Source organism: Schistocerca gregaria, chromosome 3 (assembly GCF_023897955.1).
Source record: "Schistocerca gregaria isolate iqSchGreg1 chromosome 3, iqSchGreg1.2, whole genome shotgun sequence".
NCBI lineage: Eukaryota > Metazoa > Arthropoda > Insecta > Orthoptera > Acrididae > Schistocerca > Schistocerca gregaria.
Genome location: NC_064922.1, coordinates 196,325,816 through 196,350,650, shown reverse-complemented (window position 1 = coordinate 196,350,650; position 24,835 = coordinate 196,325,816). Strand labels below are relative to the sequence as shown.

Sequence of the window (24,835 nt, the reverse complement as noted above, 5' to 3'; positions counted from 1 at the left end):
ATTATAATCAGCCAGCTCTTATAACTACCCGAGAGTAAGAGTAGGGATATGAAATGGAAAGACAGCGTAGCCTTAGGCATGCGATAGGTACGTGGCAGTCCGTCTACAAAGGAGAATGCTTACAAATAACATTTGCGTCACATCTTCGAATAACACTACAGAGTACGGCACCAAATAGGGCTAACAGGGTACGCTGAACGTATTCAAAGAAACGGTAGAAATGATCTCAGGTTCGTTTTTTAGTCATGGGAAAGCCTTACGGAAATGTTGAGAAAATGAATTGGCGAAGTCTTGAAGGTAGACGCAAATAGTCTCACCAAAACCTACTTCTAAGTTTCAAGAACCAGAGTTGAGTGAAGACAAGATTAGTGTTGTTACAGCACGCACATAGCTATTTCAGCTGTTATTCTTCCCGCGCTCCATGCGGAATTGGATGTGATACCATGGTTGACAGCGGTTTGCAGATCATGCATCTAGATGCACAATGAGGTGGCAAAAGTTGTGGGATACCTCCTAAGATCGTGTGGGAACTCCTTCTGCCCTGCATAGCGTACCAATCGACATGGCATGGACCCATTACGTCGTTGGAAGTCCCCTGCAGACATATTGAACCATGCTGCCCCTATAATCGTCCATAACTGCTAAAGTGTTGCCGGTGCATGATTTTGTGCATGAACTAATCTCTCAATGATTTCCAATAAATGAGCGATAGGATTCATGTCCGGCGATGTGGGTGGTCAAATCATTTGTTCGAATTGTCCAGAATATTCTTCAAACGAATCGCGAACAACTGTGGCATCTTTGGAAACATGAAGTCCATGAACGGTTGCAAATGGTCTCCAAGTAGCCGAACGTAACCATTTCCAGCCAATGATCGGTTCAGTTGGACCTGAGGATCCAGTCTGTTCCATGTAAAGACGAACCACATCATTCTGGAGCAACTACCAGCTTAAACGGTGCCTTGTTGACAACTCAGGTCATGGCTTCTTGCGGTCTGCTCCACACTCGAAACCTACCATCAGCTCTTTCCAACTGAAGTCGGGACTCATCTGTTCAGGCCACGGTTTTCCAATCGTGTATGGTCCAACCGATACGGTCACGAGCCCAGGATAGGCGTTGCAGGCGATGTCGTGCTGCTGGCCAAGGCACTCGCGTCGGTCGTCTGCTGCCATTGCCCATTGACGCCAAATTTCGCCTCACTGCCCCAAAGGATACGTTCATCGTAAGTCCCACATCGATTTATGCGGTTACTTCACGCAATGTTGCTTGTCTGTTATCACTGACAATTCTAGACGGATGATGCTACTTTTGGTCGTTAAGTGAAGACCGTCGGCCATTGCTTTGTCCGTTGTGAGAGGTAACGCCTGAAATTTGGTATTCTCGGCTCATTCTTGACAGTGTGGATCTTGGAATACTGAATTCCCTAATGGTTTCCGAATGTCCCACGCATCTAGCTCCTTTTCACCTGCATCACCTGAGTACAAATTACAATGCACTGCCTCTTTGTACCTTATACAGGGTGGTCCATTGATCGTGACTGGGTCAAATATCTCACGAAATAAGCGTCAAACGAAAAAAACTACAAACAACGAGACTTGTCTAGCTTGAAGGGGGAAACCAGATGGCGCTATGGTTACCGCGCTAGATGGTGCTGCCATAGGTCAAACGGATATCAACTGCGTTTTTTTTTAAAATAGCAACCCCCATTTTTTATTGCATATTCGTGTAGTACGTAAAGAAATATGAATGTTTTAGTTGGACCACTTTTTTCGTTTTAGCGCTATAATAGTCACAAACATATGGATCACAATTTTAGGCGAACACTTGGTAACAGGTAGCTTTTTTAAATTAAAATACAGAACGTAGGTACTTTTGAACATTTTATTTGTTCCAATGTGATACTTGTACCTTTTTGAACGCATGCTGTTACAGCGTGATTACCTGTAAATACCACATTAATCGCCTTCCGTAATGTTCGCACATGCATTGACAATGCGCTGACGCATGTTGTCCGGCGTTGTTGGTGGATCACGATAGCAAATATCCTTCAACTTTCCCCATAGAAAGAAATCTGGGGACGGCAGATCCGGTGAACGTGCGGGCCATGGAATGGGGCTTCGCTGACCAATCCACTGTCATGAAGTATGCTATTCAATACCGCTTCAACCACACGCGAGCTATGTACCGGACATCCCTCATGTTGGAAGTACATCACCATTCTGTCATGCAGTGAAACATCTTCTAGTAACATCGGCAGAACATTACGTAGGAAATCAGCATACATTGCCCCGATTAGATTGCCATCAATAAAATGGGAGCCAATTATCCTTCCTCCCATAATACCGCACCATACATTAACCCGCCAAGGTCGCTGATGTTCCGCTTGTCGCAGCCATCGTGAATTTTCCATTGCCCAATAGTGCATATTATGCCGGTTTACGTTACTGCTATTGGTAAATGACGCTTCGTCGCTAAATAGAACGCGTGCAAAAAATCTGTCATCGTCCCGTAATTTCTCTTGTGCCCAGTGGCACAACTGTACACGACGTTCAAAGTCGTCGCCATGCAGTTCCTGGTGCATAGAAATATGGTATCGGTGCAGTCGATGTTGATGTAGCATTCTCAACACGGACGTTTTTGAGATTCCCGATTCTCGCGCAGTTTGTCTGCTAGTGATGTACGAATTAGCCGCGACATCAGCTAAAACACCTACTTTGGCATCATCATTTGTTGCAGGTCGTGGTTGACGTTTCACATGCGACTGAACACTTCCTGTTTGCTTAAATAACGTAAATACCCGGCGAACGGTCCGGACACTTGCATGATGTCGTCCAGGATACCGAGCAGCATACGTAGCACAATGCCGTTGGGCATTTTGATCACAATAGCCATACATCAACACGATATCGACCTTTTCCGCGATTGTTAAACAGTCCATGTAAACACGGGTAATGTATCACGAAGCAAATACGGTCCGCACTGGCGGAATGTTACGTGATACCACGTACTTACACTTTTGTGACTATTACAGCGCCATCTATCACAAAGCGAAAAAAGTGCTCCAACTAAAACAGTCATATTTCATTACGTACTACATGAATATGTAATAAAAATGGGGGTTCCTATTTAAAAAAAACATTGCTATCCGTTTGACATATGGCAGCGCAATCTAGTGGGACAACCATAGCGCCATCTGATTACCCCCTTCAAGCTAGACGAGTTTCGTTCTTTGTAGTTTTTTCGTTTGATGCTTATTTCGTGAGATATTGGTCCCGGTCAGTATCAATGGACCACCCTGTACACTTGCTGCTACTGCCATCTGTATACGAGCCTATCGCTGTCAGAGAACTGCTGTCGCCTCAGTGAAGACGTACGAGCAGCAACCTGCGCGACGTGTCGGCAGACCTCTCTGCTGCTGTCCCGGTGCTGTACAAATCGAATGCCATAACAAACAAAACAACAACGGTGTTGACTTAGGAATATGTCGGAAACTAATGGCCAGCAGCTGGTGCCTTTCCACTGCCGCTCGCAGCTGACGCAGACCTCTGGCGGCTTCCCTGAGTGCTCGGGCAGAAGCGCCCATCTCAGTCGCCAATCTCCGCCGGCGAAGTGCGAAGCTGTTCCGGTCCACTGGCGCCATCTGCGTCCGCGACAGCCATCGGGTTGGGCCCATTCCAGCACAGCGTCCTGAAAGCCTTCTCAGCAGCTGAGTAGCCTTAGCTCCCCGACGTGTCCTTTTCCTTCCCTTTTTTTTCCTTTGGTCGTTTTTCTCGGATCGGATAAGGCGCTACACGAGAAGGCTATTGACAGCCATTCTGTGGACAACCTGCGGGCAAAGCGCTCTCGTTTGCTGTACCCGCTTCGGCTGGTTCTCGAATGCGACATTATGTTTTCCAGCAAGCAAATAAATTATTCTCTCTCTTTCTGTAATAATCGTTCGCCAGTTTCTTAAGTGCATAGTGAGATAGTTAATTTATTGTACCTTTTCCCAACAATTATTGTACGAGTAAACCGTGGAATCTTTAAAGAAACTTAATAATGTTTTCATAATGCAGGGCCACAGTCATAATATATTTCTTTAAATTCAGTACCGCCATTAGACTCTTGTTTATTTCCAGTGTCACATCTACACTTACAAAATCATGATTTAGGCTTCAAAGTGGCATTATCAAGTGTTTTAAGTGTTATACAGTGCCTAAGGTGGCGTACTGTCGTATTTAAAATACACTATTAGTCACTAAGGGTCGATATTTCTGATAAACCCTACTGCTTTTACTGCCTAGGCTTTACCAGAAATATAGACACTTAGTGTCTAATAGTGTATTTTAAATACGACAATATGCCATCTTAGACAATGTATAACACTTAAAACACTTGGTAACGGCACTTTGAGGCCGAAATCATGATTTTATGAGTGTAAATGTAACACTGCATATAAACAAGTCTAATGGCGGTACTGACTTTGAAGAGTTTTAAAAAAACGACCACCCTTGTATCAAATAGCTTCAAACGTCTCATTACAAGTAAGTTAATCCGTTAAAGATTTCACGTTAAGCATGTAAGCGAGAAAAAGTTTAGACTAGGTTTGAAGTTATGCTTAAAGTCTGTTGGAAGTCGACAGGTGCTCTCATTATGGAACATTGGATTTTCAAGAATCTCAATCTTTATGACATATCTTGGAACTGCGTCTCGTTCAATGATACAGTTTTACAGGTACATTCAGTGATAAATGTAGGTACCGTCTGCAAATCGTGTTGCGATTAGTGTCAGTAATAAAGAAGCGATGAATTAAAACGTCATGCCTACTGTTAAAGTTTTTTTGCGCCATTTTGAGCAGAAGCTAGTTTTCCAAGCGTCTACATATACATCTACATCCTCACACATACTCGGCAAGCCACAGTATGCGGTGCGACGGAGGATATCCTATACCACTGTTAGTCGTTTCCCCTCCTGTTCCACTCGCAAATAGACCGAGGAAAAAACGTCTGTCTATATACCTCCGTAAGAGCCCTAATTTCTGTTATCGTTTCTTCTCCGTCCTTGCGCGAAATGTACGTTGCCGGCAGCAGAATAGTTCTACAGCTACCTTCAAATGCCGGTTCTCTAAATGCCGGTTCTCTAAATTTTCTCAACACTGTTCCTCGAAAAGAATGTCGATTTCCCTCCAAAGACTCCTATTTAGGTTCCCGAAGCATCTCCGTAATACCTGTGTGTTGTACGAACCTGCCTATAACAAATCCAGCAGCGCCCCTCCATGACTTCGTAACTCCTGAACTGTGTGCCGTACAATGATACGATTTTGCAGGTACATTCAGTGGTTTATGTGGATACTCTCTGCAAACTGCGTTGCGAATAGGGGTTAGTAGTGAAGGAGCAATAAATTGAAACGTCATGTCTGGTGTTGATGTTTCCCTGTATAAACAACGAAAATTTAGTAACAAGGACCTAAAGCCATCCTTTATACAGGGTGGTCCATTGATAGTGAACGGACCAAATATCTCACGAAATAAGCATCAAACGAAAAAAACTAAAAAGAACGAAACTCGTCTAGCTTGAAGGGGGTAACCAGGTGGCGTTATGCTTGGCCCGCTAGATGGCGCTGCCACAGGACAAACGGATATCAACTGTTTTTTTTAATAGGAACCCCAATTTTTTATTACATATTCGTTTAGTACGTAAGGAAATATGAATGTTTTAGTTGGAGCACTTTTTTCGCTTTGTAATAAACGGCGCTGTAATAGTCACAAACGTAAAGTACGTGGTTACACGTAACATTGCGCCAGTGCGGGCGGTATTTGCTTCGTGATATATTACCCGTGTTTAAATGGACCGTTTACCTATTGCAGAAAAGGTCGATATCGTGTTGATGTATGGCTGTTGTGATCAAAACGCCCAACGGGCGTGTGCTATGTATGTTGCTCGGTATCCTGGACAACATCATGCAAGTGTCCGCACCGTTCGCCGGATAGTTACGTTATTTAAGGAAACAGGAAGTGTTGAGCCACATGTGAAACGTCAACCACGACCTGCAACAAATTATGATGCCCAAGTAGGGGTTTTAGCTGCTGTTGCGGCTAATCCGCACATCAGTAGCAGACAAACTGCGCGAGAATCGGGAATCTCAAAAACGTCGGTGTTGAGAATGCTACATCAACATCGATTGCACCCGTACCATATTTCTATGCACCAGGAATTGTATGGCGACTTTGAACGTCGTATACAGTTCTGACACTGCGCGCAAGAGAAATTACGGGACGATGACAGATTTTTTGCACGCGTTCTATTTAGCGACGAAGCGTCATTCACCGACAGCGGTTACGTAAACCGCCATAATATGCACTATTGCGCAACGGTAAATCCACGATGGCTGCGACAAGTGGAACATCAGGGACCTTGGCGGGTTAATGTATTATGCGGCATTATGGGAGGAAGGATAATAGGCCCCCATTTTATCGATGGCAGTCTAAATGGGGCAATGTATGCTGATTTCCTACGTAATGTTCTACCGATGTTAGTACAAGATGTTTCGCTGCATGACAAAATGGCGATGTACTTCCAACATGATGGATGTCTGGCACATAGCTCGCGTGCGGTTAAAGCGATATTGAACAGCATATTTCATGACAGGTGGATTGGTCGTCGAAGTACCATACCATGGCCCGCACGTTCACCGGATCTGACGTCCCCAGATTTCTTTCTGTCGGGATAGTTGAAGGATATTTGCTATCGTGATCCACCGACAACGCCTGACAACATGCGTCAGCGCAGTTTCAATGCATGTGCGAACATTACGGAAGGCGAACTACTCGCTGTTTAGAGGAATGTCGTTACACGTATTGCCAAATGCATTGAGGATGACGGACATCATTTTGAGCATTTATTGCATTAACGTCGTATTTACAGGTAATCACGCTGTAACAGCATGCTTTCTGAGAAATGATAAGTTCACAAAGGTACATGTATCGCATTGGAATAACCGAAATAAAATGTTCAAACGTACCTACGTTCTGTATTTTAATTTGAAAAAAACCTACCTGTTACCAACTGTTTGTCTAAAATTTTGAGCCATATGTTTGTGAATATTACAGCGCCGTCTATCACAAAGCGAAAAACGTGGTCCAACTAAAACATTCATATTTCTTTACGTACTACACGAATATGTAATAAAAAAATGGGGGTTCATATTAAAAAAACGCAATTGATATACGTTTGACCTGTGGCTGCGCCATCTAGCGGGCCAACCATAGCGCCATCTGGTTTCTCCCTTCAAGCTAGACAAGTTTCGTTCTTTGTAGATTTTTCATTTGACGCTTATTTCGAGAGATATTTGGACCGGTCACGATCAATGGACCACCCTGTATAAGAGGAGATTTTCATTTAACAGTTCCGTTATGTGAACCTTACTCGACAAAAGGGATAGCGTTTTAGTTCGCTTAGCCTATCAAGATAGATAATTGAATACGACCACCCCCACACCCTCATAAATAGATGCGTTTTAATTAACTGACCTGACAGCGTAGTATGACCTCCGAGCCAAGTAGTAGAAACATTTCAACAGTAGCATGCAAACAGTCTGCCACCTTCGCCATTTGCTAGATGCTCGTTCCGAAGAACAGGCCATAACAACCTGGCCATTGTCAAAATCGCTTCTGCCAGTCGATTTCGCAATCTGCGGCTCCTATCGTCCCAAGAACGTTACCCCAATCGTCTGTACTGTGCTTCTCTCACCACGTCACGTGCCCGCAACGACTGCAGCCAGGGGGCGGTTTTCATAATAATTTTCAGTGTATATAAATGAAACTAAGGATGTCTGCCCCCGGTAGGTGAGTGGTCAGGCTGACCGAATGTCAATCCTAAGGGCCCGGGTGCGATTCCTGGCCAGGTCGGAGATTTTATCCGCTCAGGAATTGAGTGTTACATGGTCCTAATCATCATCATTTCATCCGCGTCGACGCGCAAGTCGCCGAAGTGGCGTCAAATCGAAAGACTTGCACCCGGCGAACGGTCTACCCGATGGGAGGCCCTAGTCACACGGCATTTCTACGCGAAAGATAACATCGGAAACTCCGTGAAAAGATGAAATGCATCCGCAATTGCGAATATGGACAACCGTCACCTGTGTAACGGAATGACGACAGTGAAAATTCGTGCCGGACCGGAACTCGAATTGAAAGTCGATATGACAGCGACTTTCAAGGAAAATGTCTTCCCTGAACGGGAATGTACATAATGGGTTTACGAGTACAGTTTGTAGACACATGGTTGACGACATGTAGAAGTTTGGGTGTGACCGTGAGCTGTGCTCGGATAGCCTAATGGTAGGCGTCCATTCACGATAAGCGGGAAATCCGGGTTCGAGTCCCGGTCCGTTATACAACTGATGGTGTTCCATATTCGCAACTCCTCATAGATTTGATGTATTTCATAACGGCTTAGTACGAGACAGACACAGCGATGCTCAACAAACTCGAGTGGCATCGTGCTCCAAGAAGAGTGAAGCAACATTTTATTTCCTCATACATACATCAGGTGAAATGACTACGAGCGAAAAGTCAGAGAAATTAGAGCTCATACGGCGGCTCACAGGTAATCGGTGTTCCACGTACCATTCGGAAATGGAAGGGGAGGATATAATGTAACAGACGTGCCCTACTGACAGGGAATATAAATGCACACGTAAATAGTTTAATTTTTCGTCTTGACAGCTTTACAGTTTTCTTTAATTACACTTCTTAGCCTGTCGGCTGAAGCTGCCATCAGAATCACATCTACAGAATTTCGTTACACTATCTCGTCAAACTGACTTGTACAACAGTACCATACACTAGTCTATGATTCAGTTGTGTATGTTCGTGTGATGCTGTCCTCGAGAACGGCTATTATCTTTCCCAATAGAAATGTCCAGCCACAAATCCAGCTGCGTTGTCCTTCGAAGTAGTCACCAACGCTGTGTACAACCCATTGCCACCGATGTGGAAGTCGTAGGATACCCTTAACAGAGCCAGTTGTGTTGATAGTTTGAGTGGAGCGGTCTACGGTCCGACGAATCTCTGTTACAATTCTGAAGCGATTGGCATGAAGCTCTTCTTTCAATTTAGGAATCAACTTGAAGTCATAAGGGCGTAAATACACGGAGTGCGGTGCGTAGCACAGCACTTCACTGTCTGCAGCCAACTCGAAGTAAGAAGTGATGGCACCGTGCTGGATCCGCCCATCATTTTGCAGAACAATGATCTGGCGCACATGGCGCAAGTTGTGACTGATTTGTCGTTAGATAGGGCTGGGAAGTGCTGTACAAACCACCACTCTTCCCAGATTTAGCCCTTATGACTTCAAGTTCCTCACTAAACTGCAGGAATCATTACTGGCCTTCGCTTCAGAACTCTTACAGAGATTCGTCGGGCAATCGACCGCTCCACTCGCATATCAACACAACTGGCGCTGCTAAGTGTATGCTGTGACTTCCAAATCGCTGACAGTGGGCTATACACAATGCTGTGAAGGACAGTCAAACTGTGAAACATATATTTATTTTAAGTAAGCTATAAACGTATAGTTCGTACTATTAAAGATGCAACTCTCGTAACATGAAAACAAAGATCGCTAGAGGAATGTAATAAAATCTATAGAGGAATCTAAAAAAACAGTACAATTATTGTGAAAGCTATTACAATCGATACAGAGTAGTAGTCGCAAAAACTGCTAACAGATGGCGCTGTAATCCCAATACATAGCACTTATAAATAGTAGTTTGAATCCTAGAGGTAACATACCCACCGTTGAAATGTGGAGGAGGTTAGCATACCAAACACAAATTTCATATCATGTTAAGTGTGTTTCAGGTATTGAAATATAAAGGGTTAGAACACACTATTACAACAACAATGTGCAGTTCTTAAACATGATTTTATGTTCCAAAAGGATCTGGTGTGAAAACTATTCACAATCCCTTCGCCAAATTCGAACGGATGGATAATGTGATTGATGATCTAGTGAAGAGAGTCGCCCTCGGGCCAACTGTTGTTACGCCCGGAAATAACGCAATGGTTCCTGAACATATTCAACAACATCTGGGGGAAACCGTCTGAAGAACTGTAGCATAGACCGGTTTGAAGCTTCCAGAAAGCGTTCAATACCGAGAAAGAGTCTATAGTTTTCATTCAAAATTCGACGTCACCGAATCATACCGGTACCCATTCTCCGACAATGGGTTGACTTTGAGATCCAGATTCTCACAGTGATGATAATGGTATTTGATGTTGTCTGCACGTGTTTCACGCCTCCACCTGAATAGATTAGCGAATAATTAAAACTGGCGATTTTGGAGTTCCTAAAGTCTTCCTTTCTGTGCATGCGCCAAAAGTTGCTGTTTGGGCTGCGGTGTGCAACACTATCAGTCCTTTTTTCATGCGAAATTCGATAACTAGCGAACTCCATTACTTAGCTTTGTTGGGAAAATATGGCGCCATACATCAACTGTTGGCGTGGTACCGAGTGGCTAATGCAGGTTGGGACGTGACCAGATCGCACCGGTGTTTCATTTCTCGGCGAATACTACGGGAAATTCGTTACGTTATCCTAAATCTACCACAGTCATGGACTGGTTTACCTATTCACACGATATGACCCCCTATGACTACTTTTTGGGAGTGCATCGAAAGACGTTGCCTTCCTGAACTATTCCACCACACTGGACGAGCTTGAATCGTCAACCTATGCACCAAATGAATCTATTTCTGTTGAGACACTACAATACGTCAAGCGCAAATTTCGCTGTCTGTTTGCGCCACCTCTCTACTGCGAACGATGGCCAGCTCGAAAAGGTTGTGATGTGACTGCAAAGATAGCCTGCAGCGGACGAGTTTATTAATTCAGACTGATACGAACTGTACAGCGTACAGTGCCATCTCTTAGCAGCTTTCCCGGGTTAGATTCCCGGCGGGGTCAGGGATTTTCTCTGCCTCGTGATGACTGGGTGTTGTGTGCTGTCCTTAGGTTAGTTAGGTTTAAGTAGTTCTGAGTTCTAGGGGACTGATAACCATAGATATTAAGCCCCATAGTGCTCAGAGCCATTTGAACCATTTTCTCAGCAGTTTTTATAACTGCTGCTTCGAAACTTCTATATAAATTTCGTACTAGTTTCACAGTAAACATACCGTTCCTTCAGTTCGTCGATCTTTGTTTTCGTATTATGTAATTTCAAGTTCAGGAAGTCCTTTGTTGGACAGCCCGTAGGTAACGGCTTTACGGCGTATCGAAACGCATACCGACACTATGAAACAGCAGAAGTCACTTTGCGTTCTCTAGTTGAGCGACAGTGAAAAATACTTTCTCTGAGAGGGTGGCACGGGAACTTGAAGAATTGCCAGTGAGCGGATCCTGTTGCCATAAGGTATGTGCCGAGTGCCGGCGACATTGTGCGTGACCCTGAAACCGACAGCACGGCACGCACCGTTGTGTAGGGGTCACTGGGACGGCAGTGCGTGCCTCTGCTGCGTGCGCCGTTCGCTTTCTCCGCAGCTGCGTGAGCCGGCACCAGAAAAGCCTTGTGAGCAGAGCACAAGGTAAAAGCATCTCCCATTAGCATGCCAGTGAGTAGTTCTTCTCCGCAACATACACTGCTTGTCAATTTAACTTTCGGTGGCGGCTTGTGGGTATACGTTGTGAGTGCTCACAAATTTTTAGATTCAGATAAATTTGAAAGTGTGAAATTAATAGCCTCTGCTGTATAACAGTTATGCTCATCAACAAGGTTATACAACTACAGCCACTGCCAATGACAATAATAATAATAATAATAAGCTGCATAGCTTATTAACTAAAGAAAGAATTGTTTTGTGGAATTTTGTTGTTTTTTACACAATTAAGTACAGTTTAGGGCAATGGCGAATAGTATGTAAGCTTTTGCAACTCTCCTTTTCGCATTTTCGTGTAAGAGGGAGTTTTCTTGCTTTTCCACTTTTTCGGACGAATGTACAAGATCCCTAACAGGTGTATTATTTCACGAATTTACTTCCGGCTCCAAATCAGATATTCTTACGCTCCTCTCACACAGCAACTTGTGCTAACTATACATTTCCTTGTTAAATGTCCGATTGTAGTCACGCTTATTTGATTTCGTTACTGACAGAGGCCGCTGACAGTTGAAGAGGGTCCTGATGTGTAATAAGCAGACATCTATCCAGACCATCACACAGGAATTCCAAACTGTATCAGGATCCACTGCAAATACTATGACAATTCAACAGGAGGTGAGAAATCTTGGATTTCATGGTCGAGCGGCTGTTCATAAGCCACACATTACGCCGGTAAATGCCAAACGACGCCTCGCTTGGTGTAAGAACCGTAAATATTGGACTATTGAACAGTGGAAAAACGCTGCGTGGAGTGACGAATGACGGTACACAATGTGGCGATCCGATGTCAGGGTATGGGTATAGCGAATGCCAAGTGAACGTCATCTGCCAGCCTGTGTAGTGCCAACAGTAAAATTCTGAAGCGATGGTGTTATGGTGTGGTTGCGTTTTTCACGGAGGGGGCTTGCACCCCTTGTTGTTTTGCATGGCACTATCGCAGCACAGGCCTACATTGATGTTTTAAGCAACTTCTTGCTTCCCACTGTTGAAGAGCAATTCGAGGATGACGATTGCATCTTCCAACACGATCGGAGCACCTGTTCATAATTCTCGGCCTGTAGCGGAGAGGTTACAAGACAATAATATCCCTGTAATTGACCGGCCTGCACAGAGTCCTGACCTGAATCCTGTAGAACACCTTTGGGGTGTTTTGGAACGCCGACTTCGTGCCAGGCGTCATCGACCGACATCGATACCTCTCCTGAGTGCAGCACTCCGTGAAGAATGGGCTGCCATTGCCCAAGAAACCTTCAAGGATCTGATTGAATGTATGCCTTCGAGAATGGAAGCTGTCATCAAGACTAAGGGTGGGCTAAAGCCATATTGAATTCCAGCAGTACCGATGGACGGCGAACTTGTAAGTTATTTTCTGCTAGGTGTCTGGATTCTTTTGATTGCACAGTGTAGGTCTCCATCCGGCTGGCTGGTCGAATCGTGTAATACTCTGGTTTCTGAGGCACTCCGGATGTGACAGTAGCCCGATGTTGGTCTCCATGGGAACGTGATGGCAGGCATTCGTCGTGAAGGCTCCTATCGACCACGTCTGTCTACCACATGGAAGATCACCATATTGTACGCAGAGCACATGGTAACATCTTCATATACGCGCCCACCATTCTAGGACAGGTAATGGATTTGCTGCAACATTGTGTATCATTCGGCACCATAGCTCGGAGGCTAGCAGCAGCCTCTGGGTCAGAAGAGGTGCAACGCCAGAGTAATAAGTGGGCTCATACTGCCAATGTAAATTTGATTCGATAGGGTAATCTCTGAAATAACATTATACACTCTCTTCATTTCGTTTCCTCCTCCCGTTTCTGGGTGCGTCAGACCTTTTTTTTTCCCGCTCATTGCACATTGCCACCCAGATCAGGTCACCTTTGGACGGTGTTGCTTGCCTCATAAAGCGCTCGGCAGATTTTGAAACTCGTTACATTGCTACACCATCACGTCACTTGAAGAAGTAGCTTGTGTCTTGGGTCCACCTTTTACAGGTTCTTTAACAATATGAGTTTACTTTTTGGAACACACCTGGCTTCTTTGAAGAGCGGATTGCAAATCATTTCTCTTGTTTTCGCTACTTCTCGTAAGCCCCAAAGCTTTTATTTTCTATATGAGAAACTGCTGTTTATAGATTTTGTATTTCCCCTGATCGTAATGCTGTGACGGTATTGTGAAATGTCTGTATAATACGCCAGTGTCACTGAAAATACATAACACTGCTTAAAGTTGTGCGACAAAGCTTGCAGAAAATACGTTTTGCTGTGAGTATTCATAGCAAGTTGCTAAAAGCTTTTGTTTTATTTTCTGCATCTCTTTTCGACCTTCTGGTACAACATTTAAACTTCGAAAAATTTTAATCGTTCTGCCAGATGATAATGATCATGTCAAAAATGTTCCAGATAATAAAACAAAAATTTTTAGCAGCCGGGTGTGGCTATTTGAAAAAAAAAATGTCTCTGTAAATGTCTCAGAATAATAGCATTTGGAGTTGGTAATATTAACACTTTGGAAGAGTGACGGGTGGAAAAAATGAAGCATAATTACTTAAACAATAAAATTCGAAACTATCGAAAAGCCTACCATTCACAAGAGGTACATAGCAGCTACAATGTTTTCATCTGAAACTATAGTTGGTGTGCGATTTGTACATACACTATGTGATCAAAAGTATTCGCACACCTGGCTGAAAATGACTTACAATTTTGTGGCGCCCTACATCGGTAATACTGAAATTCAATATGGTGTTGGCCCACTTACACTCTCGCAGGAATACGTTCAGCCAGGTGATGGAAGGTTTCTTGGGAAATGGCAGCCCATTCTTCACGGAGTGCTGCACTGAGGAGAGGTATCGATGTCGGTCGATGACGCCCAGCACGAAGTCGGCGTTCTAAAACCCCCAAAGGTGTTCTATAGGATTCAGCTCAGGACTCTGTGCAGGCCATTCCATTACAGGGATGTTATTGTCGTGTAACCACTCCGCCACACAGCGTGCATTAAGAACAGGTGCTCGATCGTGTTGAAAGATACAGTCACCATCCCGGAATTCCTCTTCAGCAGTGGGAAGCAAGAAAGTGAACATCAATGTATGCCTGTGCTGTGATAGTGCCAAGCAAAACAATAAGGGATGCTACCCCCCTTCCATCAGAAACCCGACCACACCATAACACCACCGCCTCGGAATTTTACTGTTGGCACTACACAGGCTGGCAGATGACGTTCACTTGGAATTCACCATACCCACACCCTGGCATCGGATCGCCACATTGTGAACCGTGATTCGTCACTACACGCTACGTTTTTCCACTGTGTCAATCGTCCAATGTTTACGCTCCTTACACCAAGCGAGGCGTCGTTTGTCATTTACCGGTGTAATGTGTGGCTTATGAACATCCGATAGACCATGAAATCCAAGTTTTCTCAACTCCCGCCTAACTGCCATAGTACTTGCAGTGGATCCTGATACAGTTTGGAATTCCTGTGTGATGGTCTGGATAGATATCTGCCTGTTACACATTACGACCCTCTTCAACAGTCGGCGGTCTCTGTCAGTCAACAGTCGAGGTGGGCCTGTACGCTTTTGTGCCGTACATGTCCCTTCATGTTCCACTTCACTATCACGTCGGAAACAGTGAACCTATGGATGTTTAGGACTGTGGAAATCTCGCATACTGACGTATGACACAAGTGACACCCAGTCATCTTACCACGTTCGAAGTCCATGAGTTCTGCAGAGCGCCCCATTCTGGTCTCTCACGATGTCTAATGACTACTGATGTCGCTGATATGGAGTACCTGGCAGTAGGTGACAGCACAATGCACCTAAAATGAACAACGTATGTGTTTGGGGATGTCCTGATACTTTTGATCACATAGTGCACTACACTGCTCACTACGTGAGATCCGGCTTGACTCAGTTTCATCTTCTGTTTTAAAACAATAGCGCACAACACAGCCACGCACACTAGGGAACACATCTACGACTATGCGTAAAGTCTCACTCACGACTTACATGAACTTCAACACGGGTCACGCCATCGTAACGGCCGGGCAGGCGCGGTGTGTAGGAGTTTTAAAACGACAGTAGTACTTGACTCTCAGGCGGTTAATATTCAGTCCACGTGAATACTTACTATATGAAAATTTTAGTATGTTTTGACATTGGTTGGTAAAACGAGAAAAAAATCAGCTCTAAAGGTGACAAATTTCAGGATTTCTAAAACAAGGAAATTAAAACTTATTATATAGACGCCAAAAACGAGGAATGTAATGAACTTAAATAGAGCTGTGACGCACAGTACACGGAGTCGTAAACTGAACTGATGAATGAGTGATACTTGAATAACAGGTAAAAGCAACAATGCTAGCTTAAGTATGTCACTTTTTTTGAATGTAGTTTAAATCACACTCCTAAGTTATGTTTGGAAGGTTATCATTTCACACGTTCTTGTATTTAATACCATTTTCCTGACACAAGTGTTATATGAAATTGGCAAGTCTACGTAACTTACAGTTGACTGCTCTTCGGACATTTAAGTACTTTTAATAAATATCCTCCCGTTAAATTGTCGCCTTTTCTTCCGTACCCTAACTATCACGCATCTTGTTAATCAGTTCAGTTTCCAACATAATGCTTCAATGATTCAGAAATGCTATTGTTTTAATTTCCCTGTTATAGATTTCACGTCTGTCAATTATTCACTTAGTTTTGTGGCCGAAGTTCTTTTCCTTATCCGTATTTTCTTCCTAATATATTGTTAGAAAATGTGGTTCTGCCTGAAAACATTTTTTTCTAGCCATTCATTTTTCCGAGACGTTTCTCTGCCTTCAGTGGGTTTTATTTTATTATCTCTTATTATTACGTATTGGTACCCGCCAGGTTAGCCGAGAGAGGTAATCCATTGCTTCCTGGACTCGGGTAGGCGCGCTGGCCCCGGATCGAATCAGCCTGGCGGATTAACGACGAGGGCCGGTGTGCTAGACAGACTGGATGTAGCTTTTAGGCGGTTTTCCACATCTCCCTAGGTGACTGCCGGGCTGGTCCCCACATCTCACCTCAGTTACACGTCACGCAGACATTTGCAAACATGTTTACACTCTTTCGTGATTTACATTAGACGCTGACAGTTGGCTTACACTGATTCCGTCCCAGGGGATTTGGGGTGGCGGCAGGATGGTCATCCGGCCACCCCTTCAAAGTAACCATGTCATATCCGATTGTAACCCTGCCGCCCCTGCGAACCTGCGGGACAAAGGCAGCAGTAAAAGAAGAAAAAGATTATTACATACTGGTGCTCACAAGTCTGTTTGGTATTTGAAGCACAGTTATAATTACTACCTTCTAGTCCAACATTTGCTTTTCCTAACACTCATAGCGTAGCGTGTGAATGTTTGTTAGGCAGCTCCTCTCAAATACCATGTAGATGTATCATAGAAACACTCGAGAGGGCTGTACAAGCAATGATCACACGCGCGGCACAGCGGACACACCAGGAACCGCGGTGTTGGCCATAGAATGGCGCTAGCTGCGCAGCATTTGTGCACAGCCGCCGTCAGTGTCAGCCAGTTTGCCGTGGCATACGGAGCTCCATCGCAGTCTTTAACACTGGTAGCATGCCGCGACAGCGTGGAAGTGAACCGTATGTGCAGTTGACGGACTTTGAGCGAGGGCGTATAGTAGGCATGCGGGAGGCCGGGTGGACGTACCGCCGAATTGCTCAACACGTGGGGCGTGAGGTCTCCACAGTACATCGATGTTGTCGCCAGTGGTCGGCGGAAGGTGCACGTGCCCGTCGACCTGGGACCGGACCTCAGCGACGCACGGATGCACGCCAAGATCGTAGGATCCTACGCAGTGCCGTAGGGGACCGCACCGCCACTTCCCAGCAAATTAGGGACACTGTTGCTCCTGGGGTATCGGCGAGGACCATTCGCAACCGTCTCCATGAAGCTGGGCTACGGTCCCGCACACCGTTAGGCCGTCTTCCGCTCACGCCCCAACATCGTGCAGCCCGCCTCCAGTGGTGTCGCGACAGGCGTGAATGGAGGGACGAATGGAGACGTGTCGTCTTCAGCGATGAGAGTCGCTTCTGCCTTGGTGCCAATGATGGTCGTATGCGTGTTTGGCGCCGTGCAGGTGAGCGCCACAATCAGGACTGCATACGACCGAGGCACACAGGGCCAACACCCGGCATCATGGTGTGGGGAGCGATCTCCTAGACTGGCCGTACACCTCTGGTGATCGTCGAGGGGACACTGAATAGTGCACGGTACATCCAAACCGTCATCGAACCCATCGTTCTACCATTCCTAGACCGGCAAGGGAACTTGCTGTTCCAACAGGACAATGCACGTCCGCATGTATCCCGTGCCACCCAACGTGGTCTAGAAGGTGTAAGTCAACTACCCTGGCCAGCAAGATCTCCGGATCTGTCCCCCATTGAGCATGTTTGGGACTGGATGAAGCGTCGTCTCACGCGGTCTGCACGTCCAGCGCGAACGCTGGTCCAACTGATGCGCCAGGTGGAAATGGCATGGCAAGCCGTTCCACAGGACTACATCCAGCATCTTTACGATCGTCTCCATGGTAGAATAGCAGCCTGCATTGCTGCGAAAGGTGGATATACACTGTACTAGTGCCGACATTGTGCATGCACTGTTGCCTGTGTCTATGTGCCTGTGGTTGTGTCAGTGTGATCATGTGATGTATCTGACCCCAGGAATGTGTCAATAAAGTTTCCCCTTCCTGGGACAATGAATTCACGGTGTTCTTATTTCAATTTCCAGGAGTGTATGATGTATTGAAAGTCAATAACTACAGCTGTGCTGCAAATAATAAACAGACTTGTGAACACCAATATGTAATAATAAGTGACAATAAAATAAAACCCACTGAAGATGGAGGAACTTCTCCGAAACGTGAATGGATAGAGAAACAAGAAAAATTGTGTTTTCTCAAGGCAGAACCACACTTCCTTATTACATATTCCATTCATATAGATATCAGAATCACTAGTTACCTTCAAAGATCCAAATGGCATGTCACAAAACGTTGTCTCCACAAAAGAGATTTCTTTTTTTTGGGGGGGGGGGGGGGGGAGGGTTTCCATTAACTTTCTTTTCTGGCTGGTTTGATCTCGCTCGCCACTACATCCTCTGCTGTGCCAACATCTTCATCACAATGTAGCGCTTATACAAAACGTCGCTAATTATTTATTTTATATACCAATCGCTGTGTTCCCCTACAGTTTTTATCGTTTACAGTTCTCTGAAGTGGCATGAAAGTCATTTCTTGATGTCTTCATACCTGTCCTGTCATGCTGTACCATTTCTTTGTCAATATTTTCCATAGGTTTCTCTCCTCGTTTATCAGCCCACCAAATTTTCGATATCCTTTCTACTGCACCATTTTTCAGACGCTTATATTCGCTTCCTGTTTTCAATCCACGATTCACTTCCATACAATGCTGTGCTCCAACGCACGTCCTCAGAAAATCTTCCTCCAGCTAATGTTAATATTTTATATTAGTAGACTTCTTTTGCCCAGGAATGCCCTCTTTTCTTATTCTAGTCTCCTTTTTATGTCCTCTTTACTTTGATTGTCATATGTAGTTTTGTTTCCAAGGTAGCAGAATTCTTCACTTCGTCTACTTTCTTGTCCTGAAATTTGGCGTTAAGTTTGCCGCTAATCTGATTTTCACTACCCCTCATTACTTTCAACACTCGTTGTTTTACTATCAGTTGATAGTGTGTACTTCGTCTGTTCCGTGACCCTCAGTTCGGATGCTAAGTTTATCACCAATTATTCTTTGATGTGTTACCGTCTTTCTTTCTTTTACTCACAATCCGTATTCCGTGTTCGTTAAACTATCCGTTTCATTCAGATTGCCCTGTAATTCTTCCTCACACTCTGAGGACAGCAGTGTCTTCAGCAAGTCCGTGGATAGTCTTTCACCTCGAAATTTTTTGTATTTCCGTCATTCCTTCTTCGATATATAGATTGAACTCTAGCAAGGAAAGACTGTACCACTGTCTTACGCAAATCTTAATCCAAGCACTTCGTTCTTGGTCTTTGTTCTTATTCTTTTGGTTCCTGTTCAAATTACACACGATCCAGTCACATTAATGTGACCACCTGTCAAAAGCCTTAATAACCAAGTTTTGGAGCACGGACATGAAGGAAGAGAGTCACAGAGGCTTTGGATAGTACCGACAGCGATGTCGAACCATACCAGCTCCAGTCCCGTGACCAGCTGTGGTAGGTTTCCCGGATCGGATTCCGTGACACGAACAGCCTGATCGTGGTGGTTCCACAGATTCTCGTTTGCGTTTAAATTCTGGGAGTTTGGCGGCCAGGCGAGTAGCCGAACTCATCTTGGTGCTCTTAGAACAGCGCACGTGTACTGCAAGCTGTGTGACATGTTGCATTGTCCTGCTGCTGGATGCCATCGTGTCGAGGGAAAATGTAACTGGATGTAGGGGTGGACATGGCCTCCAAAGATAAAAGAAGCATACGCGACTTTATCCATTGTGGGTTGCAAAATGATGATATCGTCCAGGGAAAGTCACCAGAACATTCCCCAGATCACAACGCTTTTCCCTCCGGCCTGCATCCTAGCGATGATCGGTTTAGGTCCATACACGCCAACGGTTATCTGTCCGATGGAGCACAAAACATGATTCATCAGAAAGGCCACCTGTCACCACTGAGTGGACGTACAGTTACGGTATTGGCATGTAAATTCAAGCCTTCATCACTGATGAACAGCAGTCAGCATGGGTGCGTGAACGGTCTTTAAGGGGACGTTTTTGGTAGCCTCTAGGCTCAAATGGGCGATCAGTTGCTCAACAGTTTCGCGCCTGTTCGCCTCTACACCTCTCCACAGGCGTCGATCGTTCTGTTAGCAACGACACTCGCGTTAGTCAGCTACTGCCGTAGCCCATTGAGACCTAATTTCGCCTCAGTGTCGTAACGGATACGTACGTCGTACCCCCAACATTGATTTCTGTGGTTTTCGACCACAGAGTTGATTCTCTTCTAGCACTGACAACTCCTTGCGAATGCCGCTGCTCTCGGACGTTACTTGAAGAACATCGGCCACTGCGTTGTCTGTGGTGACAGGTAATGCCTGAAACTTGGTATTTTCGGCACACTCTTGACACAGTGAATCTCGGGATACTGAATTCCTAACCATTTCCGAAGCGATAAGTCCCGTTCGTCATTCCGCGTTTAAAGCTCTGTTAATTCCTGTGGTGCGGCCACAGTCACATGGGAAACCTTTTCACATTAATCACCTGAGTACAAATGTTGGTTCTGCCAATGCACTGCTCTTTTATATCTCGTGCACGCGGTACTTTAGCGACCTTAGAGTACTTTCGTAGCCGGCCGGAGGGGCCGAGCGGTTCTCGGCGCTACAGTCTGGAACCACGCGACCGCTACGGTCGCAGGTTCGAATCCTGCCTCGGGAATGGATGTATGTGCTGTCTTTAGGTTGATTAAGTAGTTCTAAGGTCTAGGTGACTGATGACCTCAGACGTTAAGTCCCATAGTGCTCAGAGCCAGTAGTTTCGTAATTAATGTGCTACAGAGCTGTATTCTGCAGTCACAAGCCTAGAACACTGCAAAACAATCTGTTGTTTTTGCTGAAAGGCGCTCGTCAGGTGATTTTTTTGTAAACTTTCGCTGTTACGGTTTTTCGTACGTTGTTTGTACAACCTCTGCTGTGGTATTTCTAAAGAGTTGAACAAATGTCTTATGAAGGACAAATTGGCAGCTGCGTCGATGGTTATATTACTTCTTAACAGAGAAGTAGTGAATACATAATAAAACGGACCATTGGTACGGTCAAAATAATTCAAATTGTAGGGAATCCTAAATCGAGTACTTTTACAAGAGGGACTTGACTTACACCTTATAGCAACAATTTAACCTTATAGCAACTGGGACGCCGCGAGTCTCAAAGGCACATAAGATTTGCAATGGCGTAGAAGATTTTGATGCATTCTGTTAAATATCAGCCGGTCGGTGTAGCTGTGCTGTTCTAGGCGCTTCAGTCTGGAACCGCGTGACCGCTACGGTCGCAGGTTCGAATGGATGTTTGTGATGTCCTTAGGTTGGTTAGGTTTAAGTAGTTCTAAGTTCTAGAGGACTGATGACCACAGATGTTACGCCGCATAGTGCTCAGAGCCATTTTTTTTTTTGTTAATTATTCCGATTGTCTGTTGAGCCGTGATACAGGCAACTATAACCCTACAAGACAGCTTCTCTATATAAGTTAATTAGGCTTCCACTACAGTTGTCTCTGCACCGATTTTAGATAGCGCCATTTTGCCGCGCACGGTGTACTTGAACAACAGCGGCATGCGAACAGTTTACAAAATTAGCCGTTTCAGAAATGCTTCCACCCTTTTCCCGAAAGGCAATGATCACGCCCTTTTGGACTGTAGATAAGTTGCTCCGTTTCCCCATTACGACAACGACTGCGCTATTTTCCACTTCCCCACGACACGCCTTCTATGCCCTCGATTGACTACTAGTTCGCCACCCGCCGTGTGTGAGTGCTTACTGCACGTTGACGTCAAACCTACACGGTGCTCACGTTAATGGGACTGGACTGCGTATATTACTCATGTTTCCATGTAGCTCACACCGATATTTCGCTGAATTCAAAACATTCCACCAATCTACACGGTTTTACATCTTTTATAGGTAGCTTATTAAAACTAGAACTCCAACTGAACAGGCCTCGGAAGGTCCAGCGGTACCGACCGACCGTCGTGTCATCTTTAGTCGATCGGCGTCACTGGATGCGGATTGAAGGAGCAGGTAATCAGACCGCTGCTCTCCAGGCCGTTGTCAGTTTTTGTGCTCAGAGCCGCTAATTCTCAGTCAAATAGTTCGGCAGTTGGTCTCTTGAGTGCGCCCCGATTGCCAACAGCACTCGGCAGACGCGGACGGTCACCCACCCCATTGCTAGTCAAGCAGGTAGCTTATTGATGTCCTTGTAACTCAGTGGATAGCTGTTGGACTGTACTAGGCTCAAGAAGTAAGAGTAGGGAAGTGCAGAGCGAGGTGTGACGGTGTGGTGTGGTGTTGCAGAGCGCAGGATGCGTCCGTGGGTGTGCCTGGGTGTGGTGGTGTGGGTGGCGGCACTGCTGGTCACCTACCCGCTGGCCGTCATGCCCGCCAGCGCCTCCCCCACCGCAGACGACGCCGACTCCCGGCCGCACATCATCTTCATCATGGCCGACGACCTGGTGAGTCCACAGCAGTGTCGCTACACAGGTCACTTGCAGAACCGAGGCGGATGAGTTGAATACAGCACGCTCCCCCAAAAATTTTCAGTGAAGCATCATATTCTATGTACAAATACGTAAACTTGAGGCTATGTAGAGTTTCACGGCATATTAACTGATGATCTTCTAGTCGGGTCTGCAGCCGCATCACAAAATTATCTACAACAGACGATTGTACGCTTACCACCGGTAGTACGAGACATTTCAAGTAGTACAGACACAAACACGTACTGATATACACTACTGGCCATTAAAATTGCTACACTACGAAGATGACGTGATACAGACGCGAAATTTAACCCACAGGAAGAAGATGCTGTGATACGCAAATGATTAGTTTTTCAGAGCGTTCACACAAGATTGGAGCCGGTGGCGACACCTACAACATGCTGACATGAGGAAAGTTTCCAGCCGATTTCTCGTACACAAACAGCAGTTGACTGGCGTTGCCTGGTGAAACATTGTTGTGATGCCTCGTGTAAGGAGGAGAAATGCGTACCATGACGTTTCCGACTTTGATAAAGGTCGCATTGTAGAATATCGCGATTACAGTCTATCGTATCGCGACATTGCTGCTCGCTTTGGTCGAGATCCAATGACTGTTAGCAGAATATGGAATCGCTGGGTTCATGTGAGTAATACCGAACGCCGTGCTGCATCCCAACGGCCTCGTATCAGTAGCAGTCGAGATGACAGGCATCTTATCCGCATGGCTGTAAAGGATCGTGCAGCCACCTCTCGATTCCAGAGTCAACAGATGGGGACGTTTGCCAGACAACAACCATCTGCACGAACAGTTCGACGAAGTTTACAGCACCATGGACTATCAGCTCGGAGACCATGGCTGCGGTTACCCTTGACGCTGCATTACAGACAGGAGCGCCTACGATGGTGTACTCAAAGACGAACCTGCGTGCACGAATGGCAAAATGTCGTTTTTTAGGGATGAATCCAGGTTCTGTCTACAGCATCGCGATGGTAGCATCCGTGTTTGGCGACATCGTGGAAGCGTGTATTCGTCATCGCCATGTATCGCCTGGCGTGGTGGTATGGGGTGCCATTGGTTACACGTCTCGGTCACCTCTTGTTCCTACTGACGGCACTTTGAACAGCGGACGTTACATTTCAGATGTGTTACGACCCGTGGCACTACCCTTCATTCTATCCCTGCGAAACCCTACATTTCAGCAGGATAATGCACGACCGCATTTGCAGGTCCTGTACGGGCCTTTCTGGATACAGAAAATATTCGACTGCTGCCCTGGTCTGCACATTCTCCAGATCTCTCACCAATTGAAAACGTCTGGTGAATTGTGGCCGAGCAACTGGCTCGTCACAATACGCCAGTCACTACTATTGATGTTACTGTCGCTTTGTGGGAGGTTTCATTAAACGGCGTAATGCTACAAGAAACCATGCGTTTGCTCCAATTTATACTACTGGCCATTAAAGTTGCTACACCAAGAAGATGATAAACGAGTATTCATTGGACGAATATATTATAGTAGAATTGACATGTGGTTAAATTCTCACTCAATTTGATGCATAGATCCTGAGAAATCAGTACCCTAGAACAACCACCTCTGGCCTTAATAACGGCCCTGATACGCCTGGGCATTGAGTCAAACAGAGCTTGGATGGCGTGTACAGGTACAGCTGCCCATGAAGCTTCAACACGATACCACAGTTTACCAAGAGTAGTAACTGACGCATTGTGACGATCCAGTTGCTCGGCCACCATTGACCAGACGTTTTCAATTCTGGAGAATGTGCTGGCCAGGGCAGCAGTTGAACATTTTCTGTATCCAGAAAGGCCCGTACAGCACCTGCAACATGCGGTCGTGCATTATCCTGCTGAAATGTAGTGTTTCGCAGCTATCGAATGAAGGGTAGAGCCACGGGTC

The 24,835-nt window shown here is 45.4% G+C and overlaps 1 protein-coding gene across 2 annotated transcripts in view; it reads left to right on the top strand.

Annotated features, from left to right (window-relative positions):
• Window positions 1-24,835, top strand: part of LOC126355753 (arylsulfatase B) — a 314,105-nt gene that overhangs the window by 182,701 nt on the left and 106,569 nt on the right. For both annotated transcript variants that reach the window (XM_050006145.1, XM_050006143.1), the window contains exon 3: window positions 22,735-22,892. In XM_050006145.1, the coding sequence (XP_049862102.1) occupies window positions 22,735-22,892 (158 nt within the window). The remainder of the gene's footprint in view (window positions 1-22,734; window positions 22,893-24,835) is intronic.